At 66.8% G+C, this 17,158-nt stretch overlaps 6 protein-coding genes across 6 annotated transcripts; 5 read left to right on the top strand and 1 right to left on the bottom strand.

Moving 5' to 3' along the window:
* Positions 1-31: 31 nt before the first annotated feature.
* Positions 32-3,707, top strand: AGBL2 (AGBL carboxypeptidase 2). The gene is made up of 13 exons (XM_063159454.1): positions 32-161; positions 241-366; positions 527-679; positions 773-880; positions 979-1,129; positions 1,205-1,969; positions 2,047-2,209; positions 2,328-2,454; positions 2,546-2,643; positions 2,721-2,830; positions 2,904-2,970; positions 3,079-3,165; positions 3,285-3,707. The coding sequence occupies exons 1-13, from the start codon at positions 32-34 to the stop codon at positions 3,705-3,707; spliced, it is 2,508 nt and encodes an 835-aa protein (XP_063015524.1).
* Positions 3,708-4,174: 467 nt separating this feature from the next.
* MTCH2 (mitochondrial carrier 2) lies at positions 4,175-7,164 on the top strand. The gene is made up of 13 exons (XM_063158452.1): positions 4,175-4,312; positions 4,400-4,484; positions 4,572-4,678; positions 4,802-4,828; positions 5,259-5,306; positions 5,388-5,445; positions 5,530-5,581; positions 5,671-5,730; positions 5,966-6,059; positions 6,175-6,222; positions 6,467-6,534; positions 6,759-6,834; positions 6,963-7,164. The coding sequence occupies exons 1-13, from the start codon at positions 4,226-4,228 to the stop codon at positions 7,047-7,049; spliced, it is 897 nt and encodes a 298-aa protein (XP_063014522.1). The 5' UTR covers positions 4,175-4,225; the 3' UTR covers positions 7,050-7,164.
* A 904-nt stretch (positions 7,165-8,068) lies between these two features.
* On the top strand, positions 8,069-9,712 carry NUDT8 (nudix hydrolase 8). Its single transcript, XM_063158454.1, has 4 exons — positions 8,069-8,304; positions 8,373-8,505; positions 9,212-9,289; positions 9,362-9,712. Exons 1-4 carry the CDS (start codon positions 8,084-8,086, stop codon positions 9,590-9,592), a joined length of 663 nt encoding a protein of 220 aa, XP_063014524.1. The 5' UTR covers positions 8,069-8,083; the 3' UTR covers positions 9,593-9,712.
* A 302-nt stretch (positions 9,713-10,014) lies between these two features.
* Positions 10,015-12,486, bottom strand: NDUFV1 (NADH:ubiquinone oxidoreductase core subunit V1). The gene is made up of 10 exons (XM_063158451.1): positions 12,373-12,486; positions 12,206-12,288; positions 11,943-12,113; positions 11,686-11,869; positions 11,417-11,606; positions 10,881-11,093; positions 10,647-10,813; positions 10,491-10,572; positions 10,271-10,416; positions 10,015-10,197 (listed from the first exon to the last, which is right to left on the bottom strand). Exons 1-10 carry the CDS (start codon positions 12,424-12,426, stop codon positions 10,114-10,116), a joined length of 1,374 nt encoding a protein of 457 aa, XP_063014521.1. The 5' UTR covers positions 12,427-12,486; the 3' UTR covers positions 10,015-10,113.
* Positions 12,487-12,892: 406 nt separating this feature from the next.
* LOC134419927 (calcium-binding protein 2-like) lies at positions 12,893-15,347 on the top strand. Its single transcript, XM_063159527.1, has 7 exons — positions 12,893-13,150; positions 13,595-13,756; positions 13,873-13,903; positions 13,974-14,108; positions 14,179-14,288; positions 14,367-14,514; positions 14,595-15,347. Exons 1-7 carry the CDS (start codon positions 12,893-12,895, stop codon positions 14,618-14,620), a joined length of 870 nt encoding a protein of 289 aa, XP_063015597.1. The 3' UTR covers positions 14,621-15,347.
* A 525-nt stretch (positions 15,348-15,872) lies between these two features.
* On the top strand, positions 15,873-16,988 carry CDK2AP2 (cyclin dependent kinase 2 associated protein 2). The gene is made up of 4 exons (XM_063159455.1): positions 15,873-16,194; positions 16,349-16,449; positions 16,542-16,674; positions 16,772-16,988. The coding sequence occupies exons 1-4, from the start codon at positions 16,104-16,106 to the stop codon at positions 16,837-16,839; spliced, it is 393 nt and encodes a 130-aa protein (XP_063015525.1). The 5' UTR covers positions 15,873-16,103; the 3' UTR covers positions 16,840-16,988.
* Positions 16,989-17,158: the final 170 nt, after the last annotated feature.

A 17,158-nucleotide genomic window follows, 5' to 3' on the forward strand; every position in this document is an offset into this window, starting at 1 on the left:
CTGTTCCGGCTCTCCCGGGGCTCTCACAGCCATGGAGCCCGCAGGGCGCCGCGCTGCCCAGGGCGGGGAGGGGGCTCCGGGGAGGTTCAGGGGGGTACAGGTCCGGAAACCCTATGACAGCTTCATCCGCACCCACCTGCGCTTCTATGGCTACTTCCGAGGTGAGCCCTGGCCGCTGTGCCCCCTGTCCCTGGGCCGTGTCCCCTCCTGCCCCCTGGCTGCAGCGCTGTTCTCCCCAAGATGAGAAGCTGGGCGGGGAAGAGACTGCAGTGTCCCCGGGGGAGCCCTCCGGGCAGCATCCCAAGGCATCCACCATGGGGAACACCGGCCCTGGCTGGCAGCGAGCTCCTGGGCAAGAGCCAAACCGTGAGTGAGACCCTGCAGCCCCTCACAGCCCCCGAGCTCAGCGTCCTCCCAGCGCAGCAAGCGCTGGGGGAGGGCCTCTCCCTGTCCCTGCCTTGGTTTTGGGGGGTGCCCCTACCCCAACCACAATGGAGACCCCCGGCCCTTCCCGGTGCTCTTGCAGCCCCCAAGGTGGTGCAGACGCCCCACCAGGGCAGACTGACCCCCTTTAGGCAGCCCTGGAGGTCTCCAGGAGAACCACAGGCTCCGTTCTCCCTCCCTGCTCCCCGCTGGCCTGTGGAGTGTGAAGTCATCCCAGAGACGATTGAGCACATCGGTGAGGGGATGCTCCAGCTCTCCCCTGCCTCACCCCTGTGCCAGACCTTTGTTGTGTGTATGGCATTTGTCTCTGTGTCCCCCTCTCTCCCAGAGTGGGTTCCCCCCAAACCAGAGCCCTTCTGCGCACCCATGGGCCCGGAGCAGGCCCTGTGCACCCTCAGTGAGGAGCAAGGCACTGTTGTCTACCACTCCAGCCCAGGTCAGGGAGCACAGGCAGCACCCTTGCGTGCCTCTGCTCTCCCAAGCCCCCCACCACTGTCCCTGCTCCCCCCACCACTGTCCCTGCTACCCCCACAGCGCTCCAAGGTTCCTGCTTTACCTATGCTCGGGTTGGAGGAGCCCCAGGGCCACTCTCCTCGCCAGCAGCCCCCTTGGAGGGTCCCCAGGACACCACGCTGCTCTTTGAGTCCCGCTTTGAGAGTGGGAACCTCCAGAAGGCCATCAAGGTGTAAGAGAGAGGCCGGGGTCCATGGGGCCTTTCATGCCAGCTTGGAGCCAGAGCACTGCCCTTCCCTCCACACAGGGGACCCTACGAGTACGTGCTGATGCTGCGGCCAGACCTGTACACAGCCAAACACACACAGTGGTTCTACTTCCGTGTCCAAAACACGCGGCAGGAGCCGCTCTACCGCTTCACCATCGCCAACATGGCCAAGCCCAAGAGCCTCTATGGCCAGGGCCTGCAGCCGCTGTTCTACTCGCAGCAGGATGCCCAGAGCCGTGGCATAGGCTGGCGCCGGGTCGGGACCGATGTCTGCTACTACCGTGGCAGCGCGGGGGAGCCGCCGCTGTTCCGGCTCAGCTGGACCGTGCGCTTTCCCCACGATGGTGACACCTGCTTCTTCGCCGCCGGCTACCCCTACACCTATTCGGATCTGGGGCGCTACCTGCGCGTGCTGGCGGCCGACCCGGCGCGCTCACGGTACTGCACGGTGCGGGCGCTGTGCCGCAGCCTGGCCGGCAACACCGTGCCCCTGCTGACCATCACCGGCCCGGGCGGCACGGCCGGCAAGCGCACGGTGGTGCTGAGTGCCCGTGTGCATCCCGGCGAGAGCGGCGGCTCCTGGGCCATGCGGGGATTCCTGGATTTCCTGCTGAGCCCCCATGAGGACGCGCAGCTCCTGCGTCGCCTCTTCGTCTTCAAGGTGGTGCCAATGCTCAACCCCGATGGGGTGGTGGTGGGCAACTCCCGCTGCTCCCTGGCGGGACGGGATCCCAACAGGGCCTATGGGAAGGCGCTTCCCGGCTTCTTCCCTGGCGTGTGGCACCTGAGGGCCATGGTCCAAAGGTGAGGCGGGTGTGGGGAGCCGGTGGCACAGGGCCACTCCTGTGGCGGTGCTGGTGGCTGTATCCTGATATGTGCAGGGAGCTGGCGGAGCGAGAGGTGGTGCTGTACTGCGACTTCCATGGACACAGCAGGAAGAACAATGTCTTCATGTACGGCTGCAATGGCAGCGGGGACGGCACAGGCACACGGCTGTGCCAGCGCGTGTTCCCCCTGATGCTGAGCAAAAACGCCCCCAACAAGGTGGGACACGGATGCCTCAGGGCCACCGTGTTGCGGTGGCAGCGGGAATGCAGCCAGTGTGCTGCTTCCCCAGCTGTCCCTGTGGGGCTGGGACCCCTCTGACCCTGGGGGCCTCCAGTTCTCCTTTTCCAGCTGCAAGTTCCAGGTGCAGAAGAGCAAAGAGGGGACAGGCCGGGTCTCCATGTGGCGCCTGGGTGTCTCCCACAGCTACACCCTGGAGGTGGCCTTCAGTGGCTCCACACTGGGTGAGCGGCTGCCACAGCCACGGGGACAGTGCCAGTGGGGTGGTCCTGGGCTGGGAAGCTGCCCTTGTTTCCTTTTCCCTGTCCCCTGCAGGTGGGAGGAGCTCCCACTTTAGCGTGGAGGACCTCGAGTCACTGGGCCGCCTCCTCTGTGACACCCTGCTCGACTTCTGCGACCCTGCACCCGCCAAGGTGGGCTTGGGCCTGGCTCAGGGAGTCCTGGTGCCATGGGACCATGGTGACACCATGACACTGGCACTATCCTGCAGCTCCAGCGGTGCCTGGTGGAGGCTGATGTGCTGCTGCAGCGGCGGATGGGTCGTGAGCCAGGCTCTGGAGGCAGCTGGAGTGATATGTCCCCCTCAGAGCTTGAGTCCAGGTATGTCATCCCCTGTCACCTCATGTCACCCCGAGGTGCCACTGAGGGCTGCAGATGGTTCTTCCCCCTGCAGCACCAGTGGGTCTGACAGCTCCGTGTCCGACGGGATCCCAGATGACTTCCACAGCCCCAACCAACAGGTGAGTCTCCATGTGCCACTGATTTTGAGGTGGCAGAGACGCAGAGCCAGGGTGGAACATGGTGACAGAGGGTGCAGATGTCCCAGTGCCACTTTACCACTGGCACAGATGGAGCCACGCAGGAAGAAGCAGCTGCAGAGACGGAGAGCAAGGAATGTCCTGCGCCGAACAAAGCGGAGCCACACCAGCATCCCGGTGAGACTGGAGCCACCATAGGCCAGCCAGGCCCCCAGGGGACAGTCCTGCAGGGACACTTGTCCCCAGTGCTGTCCCACCCCTCAAGTGGGTCTGACACCTCTCCTGTGCCCCCCCAGGCTGGGACCCACAGGCATCCAGTTCTTCCTGATGTCCAGAGTGGAGGTGACAATGTGGGAGAGAAGTCCAGAGCCAGCTCCAGTGTCACCTTTTCCAGCGCAGCTGGAACAGGGAATGGCTCCCGTGCCATTGCAAGAGAGGTGCCTGGTGCTGACTCTGGAGTGGCCATTGCCAGGGTACCTGACGCAGGGAAGGGCCACTGTGCCACCATGAGAAGGCATCAGCTGGACAGTGGCACAAACGCTGTGACACACCACAAGCCACCACTGAGCCCCTGCCACCATGCTGCCACCAGTGACTCTTCCCGGGATCCAGGCATGGGAGCAATCTTGGGGCCATCCTGGCAGCGGGACAGGGACAGGGCCCGTCCCCTCACTGTCCGTGCGGCGACCTCACGCTGCTGCGCCTGCGCTCGGCAGTAAAGGAGCTGCCACCTCCATGTCCATGCCTGCTGCTGCCTGTTTTCATTGTGATGTCCCCTCAGGAGTCCCCTTGTCCCTGAGCTCGGCCAGAGTCTTGCTGGCACCCAACGCCATGACACCACCATGGTGTCAGCGTATGCCTGTGGTGCTACCTTGGGCCTTGCCACCAGCGTGTCACCTCCATTACCTGCTGTCACCTCAGCCCTGCCACCATGGTGTCACCTTGGGCTCTAGGGATGTGGTGGCTCTGCCACCCGGGTGACTCCTCAGCCCTGTGACCCCGCTGTCCCCCCTGTCACCACGGTGTCCCCGCAGGCCCCGTGGGTGCCCCAGGCCCGCAGGCCCCGTTGCCATGGCAACACCGCCACGGCGCCTCCGGCCGTTTCCATGGCAGCCGCTGCGCCCAGGGCGCCCCCCAGCGGCCGGAATCGCGTCACGGCGGCGCCGGAACTCCCGGGAGGCGGAAGCGGAAGCGGCGGCAGCCGTGTCCTTCTGTGCCGTGACGCCGGGGCGGCACCATGGAGAACGCGGCTTCGCAGGTGCTGCTGGGCTCGGGGCTCACCGTGCTCTCGCAGCCGCTCATGTACGTGAAGGTGCTGGTGCAGGTAAGGGCGGGAACGGCGGGGTTGAGAGGGGGTACCGGGCCCGGTATCGGCCGCGCGGGGGATACAGCCTGCCCGTTCCCGCTGCAGGTGGGCTACGAGCCGCTGCCGCCCACCCTGGGGAGGAACATCTTCGGCCGCCAGGTGTATCAGCTGCCCGGCCTCTTCTCTTACGGTGAGTCCGCCTTGGTGGGGCCGCCCCGGCGCCGTCCCGGTGCCGCCGCGGGGTCCCCCCGGGGCTGACGGTCCCCGCTGTCCCCAGCCAAGCACATCATAAAGGTGGACGGGAGAGCAGGACTCTTTAAAGGCCTCACCCCCCGCCTCTGCTCCAGCGCCATCGGCACCGTGGTGCACAGCAAAGTGCTGCAGGTACCGGCACGGGCGGGGCGCTGCGGGAACCGGGGGTTCTGCCGCCGGGACGGGGGGACACCGGGGCCCCCTGGCTCCCCGCACCGTGCTGACCCTGCGCTGACCTTGCTCTTTGCTCCGCAGCGGTACCAGGAGGCCGAGAAGGCTGAGGTGGGTGCAGAGATGCTTCCCACAGGGAATGTATCCTTCCCTCCCCTCCCCTCCTGTCTCCTCCTTTCTCCCTTTATTGCTCTGTTCTTCTAGTCTTCTCTTATCCTTTCTTTTCTTCTTTCCCTCATTCCTTTCTCCTTTTTCTCCTTCTCCTTCCCTCTTTCCTTCCTCCTCTTCTCTCTCTCCTTCCCTCTTTCCTTCATTCTGCTCTTCTGTCCTTTTTCCCTGCTCCATGCTTTCCCTCCTTCTTTTCCCTTTGTTTCTCTCCGTTCTTTCCTCCTCCTCTCCTTTCTCTTCCCTCTCTCCCTCCTTCCCATGGCCCCCGGATTTGGGCAGCCCCAGCCCTGCATCCGGAGCTTCCACCCCACCCTGGGGACAGCCTCCCCTCTCCGGGCAGCTCTTCCCCCCTGACTGCTCCTTCCCCCTCCAGCCTGGAGCCAGGAGGAAGGAGTCCTCGCTGGAGCAGGTGCTCAAGGAGGTGAGGAGCAGCAAGAGGAGGAGGGAGGCAGTGGGATGTCACATCCCTGTCCCCTCCTGCTGAGGCTCCCTTTGTTCCCAGACCTCCCAGGAGATGGTCGCCCGCTCTGCCGCCACCCTCATCACCCACCCCTTCCACGGTAGGTATCCCCCCACCCCAGGGGCCCGGGGGTGCAGTGCCAGGAGCCTCCTGTCACCCCCGTGTCCCCCCGGTGTCCCCGCAGTGATCACCCTGCGCTGCATGGTGCAGTTCATCGGCCGCGAGACCAAGTACAGGTACGGCCCGGGGGCTCTGGGTGCTCTGGGGGGCCGGGAGTTCTGGGGTCCACCCCTGACCTTATCCCTCCTCTTCCTCCCTATCCCAGCGGGACACTAAGCGCCTTCGCCACAATCTACCGGGAAGAGGGAATCCTGGGATTCTTCGCGTGAGTGCCGGCAAGGCGGGGAGGGGCACGGCAGGGGTGTCAGCGGTGGGAAGGTCCCAAAGCCTTCCTGGGAGTACATTGGATCCCTCCAGCAGCTCTGGATCTCTCACCCGAGCATCCCAGCTCCCAGGGATGGCTGTTCCCTCTCACCCTGTCCCACACCAGCTATTCCCAGCTCTCCTCACAGCCGCATCCCAACCCTGGGCCGTCATTCCCACTGTTTGTTCCGTTGCAGCGGCCTCATCCCGCGGCTCCTCGGGGACATCCTCTCCCTGTGGCTGTGCAACATGCTGGCCTACCTCATCAACACGTACGCGCTGGAGAACGGGGTAGGCTCTGCTCCGGCATCCCCAGTGCCCGGAGCTCACGGGGGGCAGCTCCGGGGGTGTTCTGGGAGCCACCACCCCGCTCTGGGGGGACTCAGGTGCTGTTGCTCCTCCTCAGGTCTCCGCCATGACTGAGATGAAGAGCTACTCCCAGGCGGTCACTGGGGTGAGTACAGCCACGGGCAGGGAGCGGATCCTTTCCCTAGGGAGGGGTGTGTTCCTGGAATCCTGCGGCTGCCAGGGTGGGATCAGCTGGATTAGCCCACAGGCCAAGGGATGCTCCCTGGAGGACACGTGTGACCCTGTGGAGGTGGCAGGAGTGGGCTCCCCTCCCTGGGGAGAAACTCTGAGGGGTTCTCCCGATGTGGAGGGAAGAGGGAGTATCCCACTGATCCCCATTTTTCCTGCAGTTCTTTGCCAGCATGCTGACCTACCCCTTCGTCCTGGTCTCCAACCTGATGGCTGTGAACAACTGCGGGTGAGTCCCTGCTCCCACTGACCCTGCGTCCCTCTGCCCCGGATCAGCTCCTGGAACTGAAATTCCCAGGTGGAAAGGTGCTTCCAGTGCTCCACAGGGTTGATCCCTCTGTGCTTAAAGTGGGAGAAGATCGTTTTGGGGTTCAACCTGGTGTGGAGCTACAGAGGAATTGGGTCATTCCCGGATGGGAATAATTCCCTGTGGGTCTTTCCTCCCTTCCCCAGGTTGGCCGGGGGTCTCCTTCCCTATGCACCCACCTACTCCTCCTGGCTGGATTGCTGGAGCCAGCTGCAGAGGGAGGTAAGTGCTGGAGCTGGGATGCTCCAGACACCAGGGACACGGAGAGGAGCCAGGTGGAAGCCCCATGGGGTTTGGAGAGGCCACCCTGGACCTTTTGTGGCCCCTCCATGGTCATTTTCCCTTTCCAGGGCAACATGAGCCGAGGGAACAGCCTGTTCTTGCGCAAGGTTCCAGCAGGGAAGCGATATGTGTGGGAGGAGCAGAGGTTCCGCTGATTCCAGAGATGGGAGTGGGATTGTGGAGCCAATGGTGGGCTCTGGAAGCAAAGAATCATGGAGAGTGATGATTTCTATACAGTTTTTTAAAAATCATTTCCTGCTGAGAGCTGAAGATGCAGGTGTGAGAGTCTCTGTCCATGGGGGTTTCCTGGGAAGTGGGGCTGGCCGGTCACTAGCATTCCCTGACTTATCCAGGAGCCTTTTCCCAACCTCAAACACCATTGAGGCTGTTTCCACAGCAGAAATTCCCTGACAAGCCCAGGCATCTGCTGACATGGAGGGCCAGTGGCACATGGGGGCTGTCAGCAGTAGGGGGAGTGTGTGCCTGGAAGGGGCTGTTGGATGCCTGGAAGGGGTTGTTGGACTCCTGGAAGGGTCCTTGCCAGGCCTGTGGGGGTCAGAGGTGAGCGTTGCACACTGGGCCAGAGGTTTGCACACCCAGGGGGTGTGTGGGGCTGGGAGCTGGGGTCACACAGCTGGCAGGGGCTGTCACACACCAGCAAGGGGGACACACTCTGAGGAGGTCATTGCACACCTGGCAGGGGCTGCTGCGCCTGTGATGAGGGATATGGCATGGCTGGAGCAGGTCTTGCAGAGCCGGAAGGTTGTCACAAAGCAGGAGGGTAGGTGGCACACCTGGCGGGAGTTGTTGCACACGTGGTGGGGCTGGAGCAGGACTGGCACACTTGGCAGGGACACCGCGAAGGTGGGACGTGGGTTACACACTCACACACCTGGGGGCGGCTGTCGCACACACAGCCGAGGGGTCACACACCTGGGGGCGGCTGTCACACACACAGCCAAAGGGCTGCACGCCCGGGAGCGGCTGGCAGGCGGTTTCATACCCGGCCGGGGCCGTTCCGCACCGGGGGAGGCTGTCGCCCCCCGGGCAGGGCTGTCGCCCCCCGGGCAGGGCTGCCCCGCGCTCGGCACGGCCGGGCCGCGGCGGGGCGGGCTCGGTGCGGGGGGCGGTGCCGGTCCCTCCCCGCGTCCCTCCTCCCTCGCCGCTCCTCCCGCCCCGTGCCGGCGCCATGGCGGGCCCGGGCGGTGCCGACGGTGCCGGGGACGCCGGGGATGTGCTGAGCGGCGGCAGCGAGCGGCGGTGCCGGGCGCGGCTGGCGGCGGCGGGCGCGGGGGGCGCGGCGGCGGCGGCCGCGGTGCTGGTGCCGCTGTGCTCGGTGCGCGGCCGCCCCGCGCTGCTCTTCACGCTCCGCTCCCGCCGCCTCGCCGGCCCCCACAGCGGCGACGTCAGGTACCGGCGGGGGGAGCGGGCACCGGGGCCGGGCCGGCCCTGACCCCAGCCCCCGATCCCTCCCGCAGCTTCCCCGGTGGGCGGCGGGACCCGGCGGACGGGGACGCGGTGGCCACGGCTCTGCGGGAGACGCGGGAGGAGCTGGGGGTGGCGGTGGCAGCCACCAGCGTCTGGGGACAGCTTCGGACGCTGCCCGACCGGGTACCGGGGATCGGCGGGGCTTGGAGGCGCGGGGACAAGGGCGGGCAGGGACAAGGGATGGGTTCAAGGTGACAGGGAAGGTGGCAGCGTCACGGGTGACAGGGGCAAGGCAGCAGGGTCACGGGTGACGGGGACAAAGGTTCTGGTGATGGCTTTGGGGTGACAGGGGCACAGGTGACAAGGGTTGTGGTGACAGGAACAAGATGTGACAGGAATAAGGCCACAGGGACACAGAGGAGGAAGGGGTTCAGTTGACAGAGATAAAGCAGTAGGCACACAGGGGACAGAGCAAGGGTTCTGGGTGACAGGGACAAGGCAAGGAGATAGGTGACAGGGTGCAGGTGACTGGGGTCCAGGGGGACAGGAACACAGGTGAGGGGGGGTTGCAGGCAGCAGCAGATTGGAATGACAAGGAAAAGGCAGCAGGGTCATGGGTGACAGGGACAAAGCAACAGGGTCATGTGTGACAGATTCGGGGGGACAGGGATGTGGGTGACAGGTGTTACAAATAGTGACAATTCTGGGTGACAGGGACAGGTCAGGAGGGCATGGGTGACAAGAATTCTGGTCATTCAAGGTGAAAGGCCAAAAGCCACTGGTGAGGGGGTGACACACAGGGTGGGTGTCTGCACTGGGTGCAGTGGGTCAAGGCATGGGCACTTTGGGGAGGGGGTGTCACCCTGTCCCTCGCTGACACACCTTCCAGCATGGAATGACTGTGGCGCCCGTCGTGGCCAACCTGGGGCCGCTGGAGGCCTTGACACTGAACCCCAACCCTGATGAGGTGAGTGGCTCCTCCCCAGGGCTGCTCCCCTTCCCCTGGCAGCCGCTCCTGTCACTGTGGTCTGTGTGACAGGTGGAGGAGGTGTTCACCCTGCCCCTGGCTCACCTGCTCCGTGAGGAGAACCAGGGCTACACCCACTTCCGCACGGCCAGCGGCTACGGATACACCCTGCCCGTGTTCCTCAACGGCCCCCACAAGGTCTGGGGGCTCACAGCCATCATCACCGAGCTGACCCTGGAGCTGCTGCTGCCCGGCCGCTACCGCAGGAAGACCCACGTGCCCCCGCGGAAAGCCTCGGCCTGAGCGGGCAGGGGCGGCTGCAGGGTCCCTGTGCCTCGGTTCTCCACGTGCATGGGGAAACGGCTCCGAGCCCAGCAGGGATGTCACACACTGTGATTCAGTAAAAGCCATGTTTGGAACTGCCCTGGGCTCCGAGTTGTGGACTGTGGCCAGGACAGCTGTCCCTTGGCACGGGCACAGGAGGAGGAGTCTTGGTGCCGTGGCGGGGACAGGGAGTGTGGGTTCCCCAAGGAGGGGACTGTGTCTGTTAGTACCCCACAGCCATTGCCTCTGCCCCACCCCTAGCCTATGGAAATCCAGGATCTCCCCTCGGGCTCCATCTGTGTGACCCCATGATCCCTGGTGATCTTATGCTCCAGGGGCAGCAGGACCTTGAGGCCCTCTGCCCTGTCAGTCCCCTTCTACCATGTAATGCCCACAGCAGAGCCTGGGAGCACAGCAGCATTTATTGAGAAGCCTCTGAGTGCTGCCAGCACCCCAGAAACCCCTTCCAAGCAGGACGAGGGAGGCGTGGTGGTGGATCCTTACGCCGACGCCGCTCGGGCTTTGCCCTCGTTGTAGCGCCGCATCCTCTCCTCCAGCTCGGGGCGGAAGTGGCGGATGAGGCCCTGCATGGAGCGGAGCAGTGGTTAACGGGGTGGGGGAAAGCTGCTGGCCCCTCCAACCCTCCAGGCCCCTCACCTGCACAGGCCAGGCCGCACCGTCGCCCAGGGCACAGATGGTGTGTCCCTCGATCTGCTTGCTGATCTCCCAGAGCGCGTCGATCTCAGCAGCCTGTGCGTCACCCCGCACAAACCGCGCCATCACCTTGTTCATCCAGTCCACACCTGTGGGAATCGGGATGGGGATGAGTCCCTGCAGTGCCCCACCCTGCAGCCCCTCAGCCACGGCCCCCACTCACCTTCCCGGCATGGAGTGCACTGCCCACAGCTCTCATGCTTGTAGAATTCGATCAGGCGCGCGATGGCTTTGACGATGTCGGTCTGGGAAGAGAGGGAAGGTGAGGAAGGCAAGGGTCTCACCATGGCTGGGGGAGCCGGGGGAGCCCACCCCTCACCGATTTATCCATGACGATGACGGCAGCTGTGCCCAGCCCGCTCTGCGCCTGCACCAGGGAGTCGAAGTCCATCAGCACGGTCTCACACACAGACTTGGGCAGCAGCGGTGTGGAGGAGCCGCCTGGGATGACGGCCAGCAGGTTGTCCCAGCCCCCGCGGACGCCTCCTGCAAAGAGGAGGGTCAGGACAGGCAGCTCCGGCCCCGCTGCGGCCCGGCTCAGCGCGGCGCTCACCAGCGTGTTTCTCGATGAGCTCCTTCAGCGGCACCGACATCTCCTCCTCCACCGTGCAGGGCGTGTTGACGTGCCCCGAGATGTTGAAGAGCTTGGTGCCGGAGTTCCGCTCCCGGCCAAAGCTGGCGAACCAGGCGCCGCCGCGCCGGCAGATGGTGGGGGCCACCGACACCGTCTCCACGTTGGCCACTGTGGTGGGGCAGCCGAACACACCTGGGGAAACATCAGGAAAAAATTCCTCCCTGTGAGCGTGGTGATGCCCTGGCACAAGTGGCGCAAAGATGCTGTAGCTGCCGCATCCCTGAAGTGTCCAAGTTCAACAGGGCTTGGAGCAACCTGGGATTGTGGTATGTGGCCCATGGGAGTGGGGTGGAATGAGACAGCTCCCTTCCAACCCACACCATTCTATGGAACAGTGGGAGCTCTTAATGGACGTGGTGTTGGCTGTGGTGTTGTCCCTGCAGCAGGACAGTGTCCTGGGGACAGTTGTTTTGGGGTGGCAGCTGGGAACTGGGGACAGAGCTGTGGCGCCGTACCCACGTCAGCGGGGAAGGGGGGCTTGAGGCGGGGCTTCCCCTGCTTGCCCTCGATGGACTCGATGAGCGCCGTCTCCTCCCCGCAGATGTAGGCGCCGGCACCGCGCACCACGAACACGTCAAAGGCGTATCCCGAGCCGCAGGCGTCGCCGCCCAGCAGCCCGGCCTCGTAGGCCTCGCGGATGGCCACCTGCAGGGGGCAGGGGGTGAGCCCCGGAGCGCCCCGAGCCCCGCCGGGCTGTGGGGGGGCTGTGGGGCGCTCCCCGCACCTGCAGGTTGGAGGCCTCGTTGTAGAACTCCCCGCGGATGTAGATGTAGGCGGCGCGGGCGCCCATGGCCCGTCCCGCCACCAGGCAGCCCTCCAGCAGCTTGTGCGGGTCGTGCCGCATGATCTCCCGGTCCTTGCAGGTGCCCGGCTCGCCCTCGTCCGCGTTCACCACCAGGTACTTGGGTCTGCGGGGAGCTCACGGTCAGCGGGGGCTCCCCGCAGGCCGGGGCCGCGCTACCGGATCTGTGCCGGTCTCACCTCCCGTCCGAGGGTTTGTTCATGAAGCTCCACTTGAGCCCGGTGGGGAACCCGGCGCCGCCGCGGCCCCGCAGCCCCGAGGTCTTGATCTCGCCGAGGATCCAGTCCACGCCCTTGAGCAGGATCTCCTTCGTCTTGTACCAGTCCCCGCGGCGCAGCGCGCCCCGCAGCCTGCGGGCACCGGGCACGGTGACACCGGCACGCTGGCACCGGGCACGCTGGCACGGGGCGCCGGCGCTCCCCACGCTGCTCCCGCTACTCACCGCCAGTCGTGCCGCCCGTAGAGGTTGGTGAAGATCCGGTCCTCATCCCGCAGCGACCCGAACTGCGTCTTCTTGGGCGCCGTCTGCGGGGACACACGGATTCAGCCCCGGGAACACCGGGAGCGGTACCGCACGGTCCCGGCGCTCCCCGCCCCGTCCCCGCTCACCGAGAAGGAGGCGGCGGGCAGGCGCCGCAGTGCCAGGAGCTGCCTGCCGGCCATGGCGGGGGGCACCGCCACCGGGACCCGCCGCCGTCACCTTCAGCCGCCCCCCGGTGACGTCACGGGGAGCGCCGCCGGCGCTGCAGTGACGTCACGAGAGAGGCCGGCCCAGGGTAGGTTTGGGGCGGGGCCGGAGCGGGGGGCGCGGTCACAGGGCCGGCTCGCGGCGCCGGGGGGGCGTGGCCTGGCTGTTGGCGCGCCGGCACGTGCCCCGCGCCCGGCCCGGGTCGAGTTTCGGTGCTGAAACCGGAGCCCCCCATCCGCCCCCCCCGGAGCCCCCCGGGGCGCCCCGCTCCCCCCCTAGCGCCCCGGGGGGTCGCTGCGCTCCACCCGATCTCCTGTGCTCCGCGGCGGGTCCCGGGGACGGCGGTGGCCTCGTCCCTGCGAGGGACGGGCGCAGCTCCGGGGCGATCTGGTTTCTCCTGCTCGGTCCCGGTAGTGGGGAGAAGGAGCAGGAGCGGGCGAGATGTTCTTTCTCTTCCGCGGCCCGCAGCGGCGCGGCCCTGGCAGCCCCGCGCCCCCCGCCTGCCGGGGCACCCCCCGGCGCCACGGCCCCGGCCGGAGAGGGACCCGCGGCTCCCGGCCGGCCCCTCGGCTCAGGGGTCCCGGTACCGCCGGCACTGCGGGCAGCCAGGGCAGATTAAGCCGTAGTGGTGCGTCCCCCGTGGAGCTTCAGCGGGCTGCCCAGGAGCCGGAGCCCCGGCCGCCCCCCGCTTTTGGGCAGGTAACCGGCGGCGGGGACGGGCCCGGGGCACGGTGGGTGCCGGGGATCCTGCGTGCCTTCGCAGGGAGGCTGCGGGACTGGGGAACAGCTGGGCGGCTGCCCACATCTGGAGCAGGGCGGCCGAGCGGGGAATAATCCGGAGGATTATGCACGCGGGCGCGGCACCCACCCCCCCGCGCCTGCCCTGCATATCCCCAGATATTCCATAAAAACCTCAAATCCCCGGTGGCAGTCCCGCGGTCTGCGCCAGCCGGCCCCCCCGGGGCCAGGCATGTCCTGCGGCGCGGGGGCAGCCCCCAGCCATGGGCAACTGCACCAAGACCCCTGAGCGGCGGCTCCCCAAGGCACGGCAGGGCTGCGGCACCCGCGGGGCAGCAGCAGGAGGAGGAGGGGGGGGGTCCCTGCTCGGCCCCCCCTCGCCGCTGACGCCTGCTCCACCCGCAGGATGGGAAGCCGCGCTCGGGCGCTCCAGGCTCCGGCGCAGGGGACCCTGAGGACGTGCTGGACGCGGCGCAGACCCCCCCGATGCAGGGATACTCGGTGCTGCAGGGGCTGGTGGGGCCGGCCTGCATCTTCCTGCGGCAGAGCATCGCCATCACCCAACGGGTACGGCACCGTCCCCGTCCCTCCCCGCGTGCTCCCGGGGGGCGCAGGGCAGAATCCCTGTGGGATCCCCGGGAGCAGGACCCCTCTTTCGTCTCTTCCCCTTCTCTCTTCCCCAGGACCGGGAGCTGCGGCCCGAGGAGATCGAAGGTGAGCTGCTGGGGAGGGGGTCCCGCTCGGGTGGGTGGCGGTGCCGGTGGTGACGCTGTGGTGTCCCCAGAGCTGAAGCAGGCGTTCCGGGAGTTCGACAAGGACCACGATGGCTACATCAGCTACAAGGACCTGGGCGAGTGCATGCGGACCATGGGCTACATGCCCACGGAGATGGAGCTCATCGAGCTGTCCCAGCAGATCAGTACGTGGTGGGGCAGCGGGTGCCTGTCAGTCCCTGCCCCTGCCCCCCTGACACCCCTCTCCTGTCACAGCCGGGGGCAAGGTGGATTTTGATGATTTCGTGGAGCTGATGGGCCCCAAGATGCTGGCGGAGACGGCGGATATGATTGGGATCAAGGAGCTGCGTGACGCCTTCCGCGAGGTACGGGGGCAGTGGGGACAGACAGGTAGGCTGCCACCGTGCCAGAGGTGGCCGGTGGCAACGGGACCTTGTCCGTAGTTTGACAGCAATGGGGACGGACAGATCAGCATGGCGGAGCTGCGGGAGGCCATGCGCAAGCTCCTGGGGCAGCAGCTCAACTATCGGGAGGTGGATGAGATCCTCAAGGACGTGGATCTCAATGGCGACGGCCTGGTGGACTTTGAAGGTAGGAGCAGGGCAGGGGCCAGGAGCGCTCCCAGGGACAGCTGGGATGTTCCAGATGTGTTCCCCCTCCTCCCCCGGCAGAGTTTGTGCGGATGATGTCGCGCTGAGGGCGGCGTGTGCCAATGTGGGACCTGAGCCCCCCGTGCCTTACGAAGACGAGGGGGCCATGGAGGGACCCCCAGCTCCAGGGGCTGGGGCAGTGCTGGCACAGCGGTGCCCGTGCCCGGGGTGAGGCTGGGCGCCGGGGCTGCTCCAATGCTGAGCTCTGACCGTGGCGGGAGGCACCGGGGCCGAATTCGGGACCCTTCTCTGCACAGGCTCGGCCGAGCTTCGACTACTCTTGCCCTCATCTCTGCTCTCTCCCTGCATCATCCCCCTTCCCACCTGGACCTCACACTGAAAGTCACACCATCGTGGTCCCCTCTCCTTCAGCTGTGCCCCATCCCTGCTGCTCATCCCTCCAGCCTCCATTCCCACTCTGTGTGCCGCACTGAGCCCCTCAGGCTCCCCCACGCCAGGTTTATTGCGGACTGCACAGCATAACCCGCCCTGCCACCACGGTTTGAGCTCAGACCCACCCCAGACCTGCCTAGGGTGAGGCATCCGTCCCCTTTTGGGGTTGGCACAGACCCTCATGGATGTTCTGGCAGCCCCCAGCACAGGGGAGACTCCCGGCAGCCCAGCCAGGAGACTCTCCAGGGGTGAAACAAAGCATTACTGGGTGGAAGGGCCTCAGCCAGCTGCAGGCAGGGCTGCTGTAGGTACCCTCCCTGCCCTGGCTGCAGTTTTGGGGCCAATTTTGCCCTTTTGAAATGATAAAACTCTCTGTACAGACTTTTGGCTTGTGTTTTATGTTGTTTCCAAAGAGTTTATTCGTGGTTGTTCCATCCACTGGTATTCCCCAAAACCCTGGACTCACACTGTGCCTCACGGGAGCCTCCCAGGGAGCCGGGACCGCGGGCACAGGGCTCTGGTGAATGTGCGGCAGGCGGGTGGGGCCGGTTCCCCAAAGTCCGGGCCGGTGTTCACCCCCGCGAAGAGTCGGGACGCCCTGACCGACGGCGGCTCGGGGCTGTGGGGTGACACGGGGGCTCTTGGCGGCGGGGGGAGCGCGGCGGTGCCGCTCCCGGTGCCCCCCCCCGCGCCCCCGGGGCGGCGGCGCCCGTCAGTCACGTGACACCGAGAGAGGCCCCGCCGAGCGAGGGGGCGTGGCCCGCACAGCAGTCACGTGGTCGGATAGGCACCGAGGGGCGGGGCCGACGCCGCGTGTCTCCACGGTGACCGGCCGGCGGGCGCGCGGCGGCGTGATGACGTCGCGCTCGTGACGCGCCTGCGTCATCACCGCGAGCGCCGGCGGCGGCGGCGGAGGGGGGAGAGACCCGGGTCAGGCCGGGGCCGCGCAGCACTACCGGGAACCGGGGCCGCTGCGCTCCGCTCCGGTTCCCGGCTTCTCGCCGGGCCGAGCGGGGCCGAGCTGAGCTGAAGAGGGGCGGGCACCGGCGATACAACCGGCGGGGCGAGCGCGGGGGCCGCACGCCGACCCCCGCCGCGGGGCTCCAGGGATCCGGGAGCGGCGGGCGGCCGTCGGGGATGTCCTACAAGCCCATCGCTCCCGCCCCCGCTACCCCCGGAGCCGCCAGCGCCAGCCCCGCCCCGCCGGGGCCCGGGGCACCGTCCGCCGGTGAGAGAACGCCGCGGTAACCGCGGGGGACGGGGGGCACCGAGAGCGGAGAGGGACCGGAGGGATGGAGGGTGGTACCCCGGGAAGGGATGGTACCGGATCAGGGTGGTACCGAGGAAGAGGGAGTGCGGCCGTGACCGTCAGTTTCTCGCAGCCACGAGTGTCCCGTCGCCCTCCGGTTCTGTCCCTGGCGCCGCCGCCCCTTTCCGGCCGCTCTTCAATGACTTCGGGCCGCCGTCCATGGGCTACGTGCAGGTGAGGCGCGGCGCCGGGGCCGCCGGGGCCGGGTGCGGCGGCGGGGGCGGCCCCCAGCCCCTCCGTCCCTGCTTGTCCCCCTGTTCCCGCAGGCCATGAAGCCCCCCGGGGCGCAGGGCTCGCAGAGCACCTATACGGACCTGCTCTCGGTCATCGAGGAGATGGGGAAGGAGATCCGGCCCACCTACGCCGGCAGCAAGAGCGCCATGGAGCGGCTGAAGCGGGGTAGGGGCAGGGTGGGGAACCGGGCGCCCCCGAGGCTCCTCAGCCCCGCGGGGAGCCGCTGGAGGTGATACCAGGTGTCCCTGTGCTTCTCCCGCAGGGATCATCCACGCCCGGGCGCTGGTCAGGGAGTGCCTGGCAGAGACAGAGCGAAACGCCCGCACGTAACGGCAGCTGCCGCCCGGGAGCCCCCGGGACCTCCCGGTGGTGGCGGCGGGGGCGGGGGGGCCGCCGTGCTGCCCGAGCCCCCCCTCCCCGCGCTCTCCGCTCTTTATAAATGCGTGTTTTTATAAATAAAAGACAATGTTGGAACTTGGCCTCGGTGTGTCCCCGCGGGCTGGGTCCCGATGGCGATGGTGGGACGCGGGGTAGAGGTGGGGGAGTCGGAGGGGGTTTGGAGCCGCGCTGGGTGGGTGTCCCGGAGCTGAGAGTGCAGGAGTGATCGGACCACTCGTTGATCACTTAAAAGAGTGGCTTTTAAAATAAA

This window comes from Melospiza melodia, chromosome 6, assembly GCF_035770615.1.
Source record: "Melospiza melodia melodia isolate bMelMel2 chromosome 6, bMelMel2.pri, whole genome shotgun sequence".
Taxonomy (NCBI): Eukaryota; Metazoa; Chordata; class Aves; order Passeriformes; family Passerellidae; genus Melospiza; species Melospiza melodia.

Coding starts and splice junctions, on each gene's coding strand:
- AGBL2 (XM_063159454.1), top strand. CDS start 32: ATGGAGCCCGCAGGGCGCCGCGCTGCCCAGGGCGGGGAGGGGGCTCCG. Junction 2,210..2,327: donor GCAAAAACGCCCCCAACAAG/GTGGGACACGGA, acceptor GGGGGCCTCCAG/TTCTCCTTTTCCAGCTGCAA. Junction 3,166..3,284: donor GGAGCCACACCAGCATCCCG/GTGAGACTGGAG, acceptor GTGCCCCCCCAG/GCTGGGACCCACAGGCATCC.
- MTCH2 (XM_063158452.1), top strand. CDS start 4,226: ATGGAGAACGCGGCTTCGCAGGTGCTGCTGGGCTCGGGGCTCACCGTG. Junction 4,313..4,399: donor ACGTGAAGGTGCTGGTGCAG/GTAAGGGCGGGA, acceptor TTCCCGCTGCAG/GTGGGCTACGAGCCGCTGCC. Junction 6,835..6,962: donor GGAGCCAGCTGCAGAGGGAG/GTAAGTGCTGGA, acceptor TTCCCTTTCCAG/GGCAACATGAGCCGAGGGAA.
- NUDT8 (XM_063158454.1), top strand. CDS start 8,084: ATGGCGGGCCCGGGCGGTGCCGACGGTGCCGGGGACGCCGGGGATGTG. Junction 8,305..8,372: donor CCCCACAGCGGCGACGTCAG/GTACCGGCGGGG, acceptor TCCCTCCCGCAG/CTTCCCCGGTGGGCGGCGGG. Junction 8,506..9,211: donor TTCGGACGCTGCCCGACCGG/GTACCGGGGATC, acceptor CACACCTTCCAG/CATGGAATGACTGTGGCGCC.
- NDUFV1 (XM_063158451.1), bottom strand. CDS start 12,426: ATGGCCGGCAGGCAGCTCCTGGCACTGCGGCGCCTGCCCGCCGCCTCC. Junction 12,114..12,205: donor TACGGGCGGCACGACTGGCG/GTGAGTAGCGGG, acceptor CGGTGCCCGCAG/GCTGCGGGGCGCGCTGCGCC. Junction 10,814..10,880: donor GCTCATCGAGAAACACGCTG/GTGAGCGCCGCG, acceptor TCCTCTTTGCAG/GAGGCGTCCGCGGGGGCTGG.
- LOC134419927 (XM_063159527.1), top strand. CDS start 12,893: ATGTTCTTTCTCTTCCGCGGCCCGCAGCGGCGCGGCCCTGGCAGCCCC. Junction 13,151..13,594: donor CGCCCCCCGCTTTTGGGCAG/GTAACCGGCGGC, acceptor CTCCACCCGCAG/GATGGGAAGCCGCGCTCGGG. Junction 14,109..14,178: donor CGAGCTGTCCCAGCAGATCA/GTACGTGGTGGG, acceptor CTCCTGTCACAG/CCGGGGGCAAGGTGGATTTT.
- CDK2AP2 (XM_063159455.1), top strand. CDS start 16,104: ATGTCCTACAAGCCCATCGCTCCCGCCCCCGCTACCCCCGGAGCCGCC. Junction 16,450..16,541: donor CGTCCATGGGCTACGTGCAG/GTGAGGCGCGGC, acceptor CTGTTCCCGCAG/GCCATGAAGCCCCCCGGGGC. Junction 16,675..16,771: donor CATGGAGCGGCTGAAGCGGG/GTAGGGGCAGGG, acceptor CTTCTCCCGCAG/GGATCATCCACGCCCGGGCG.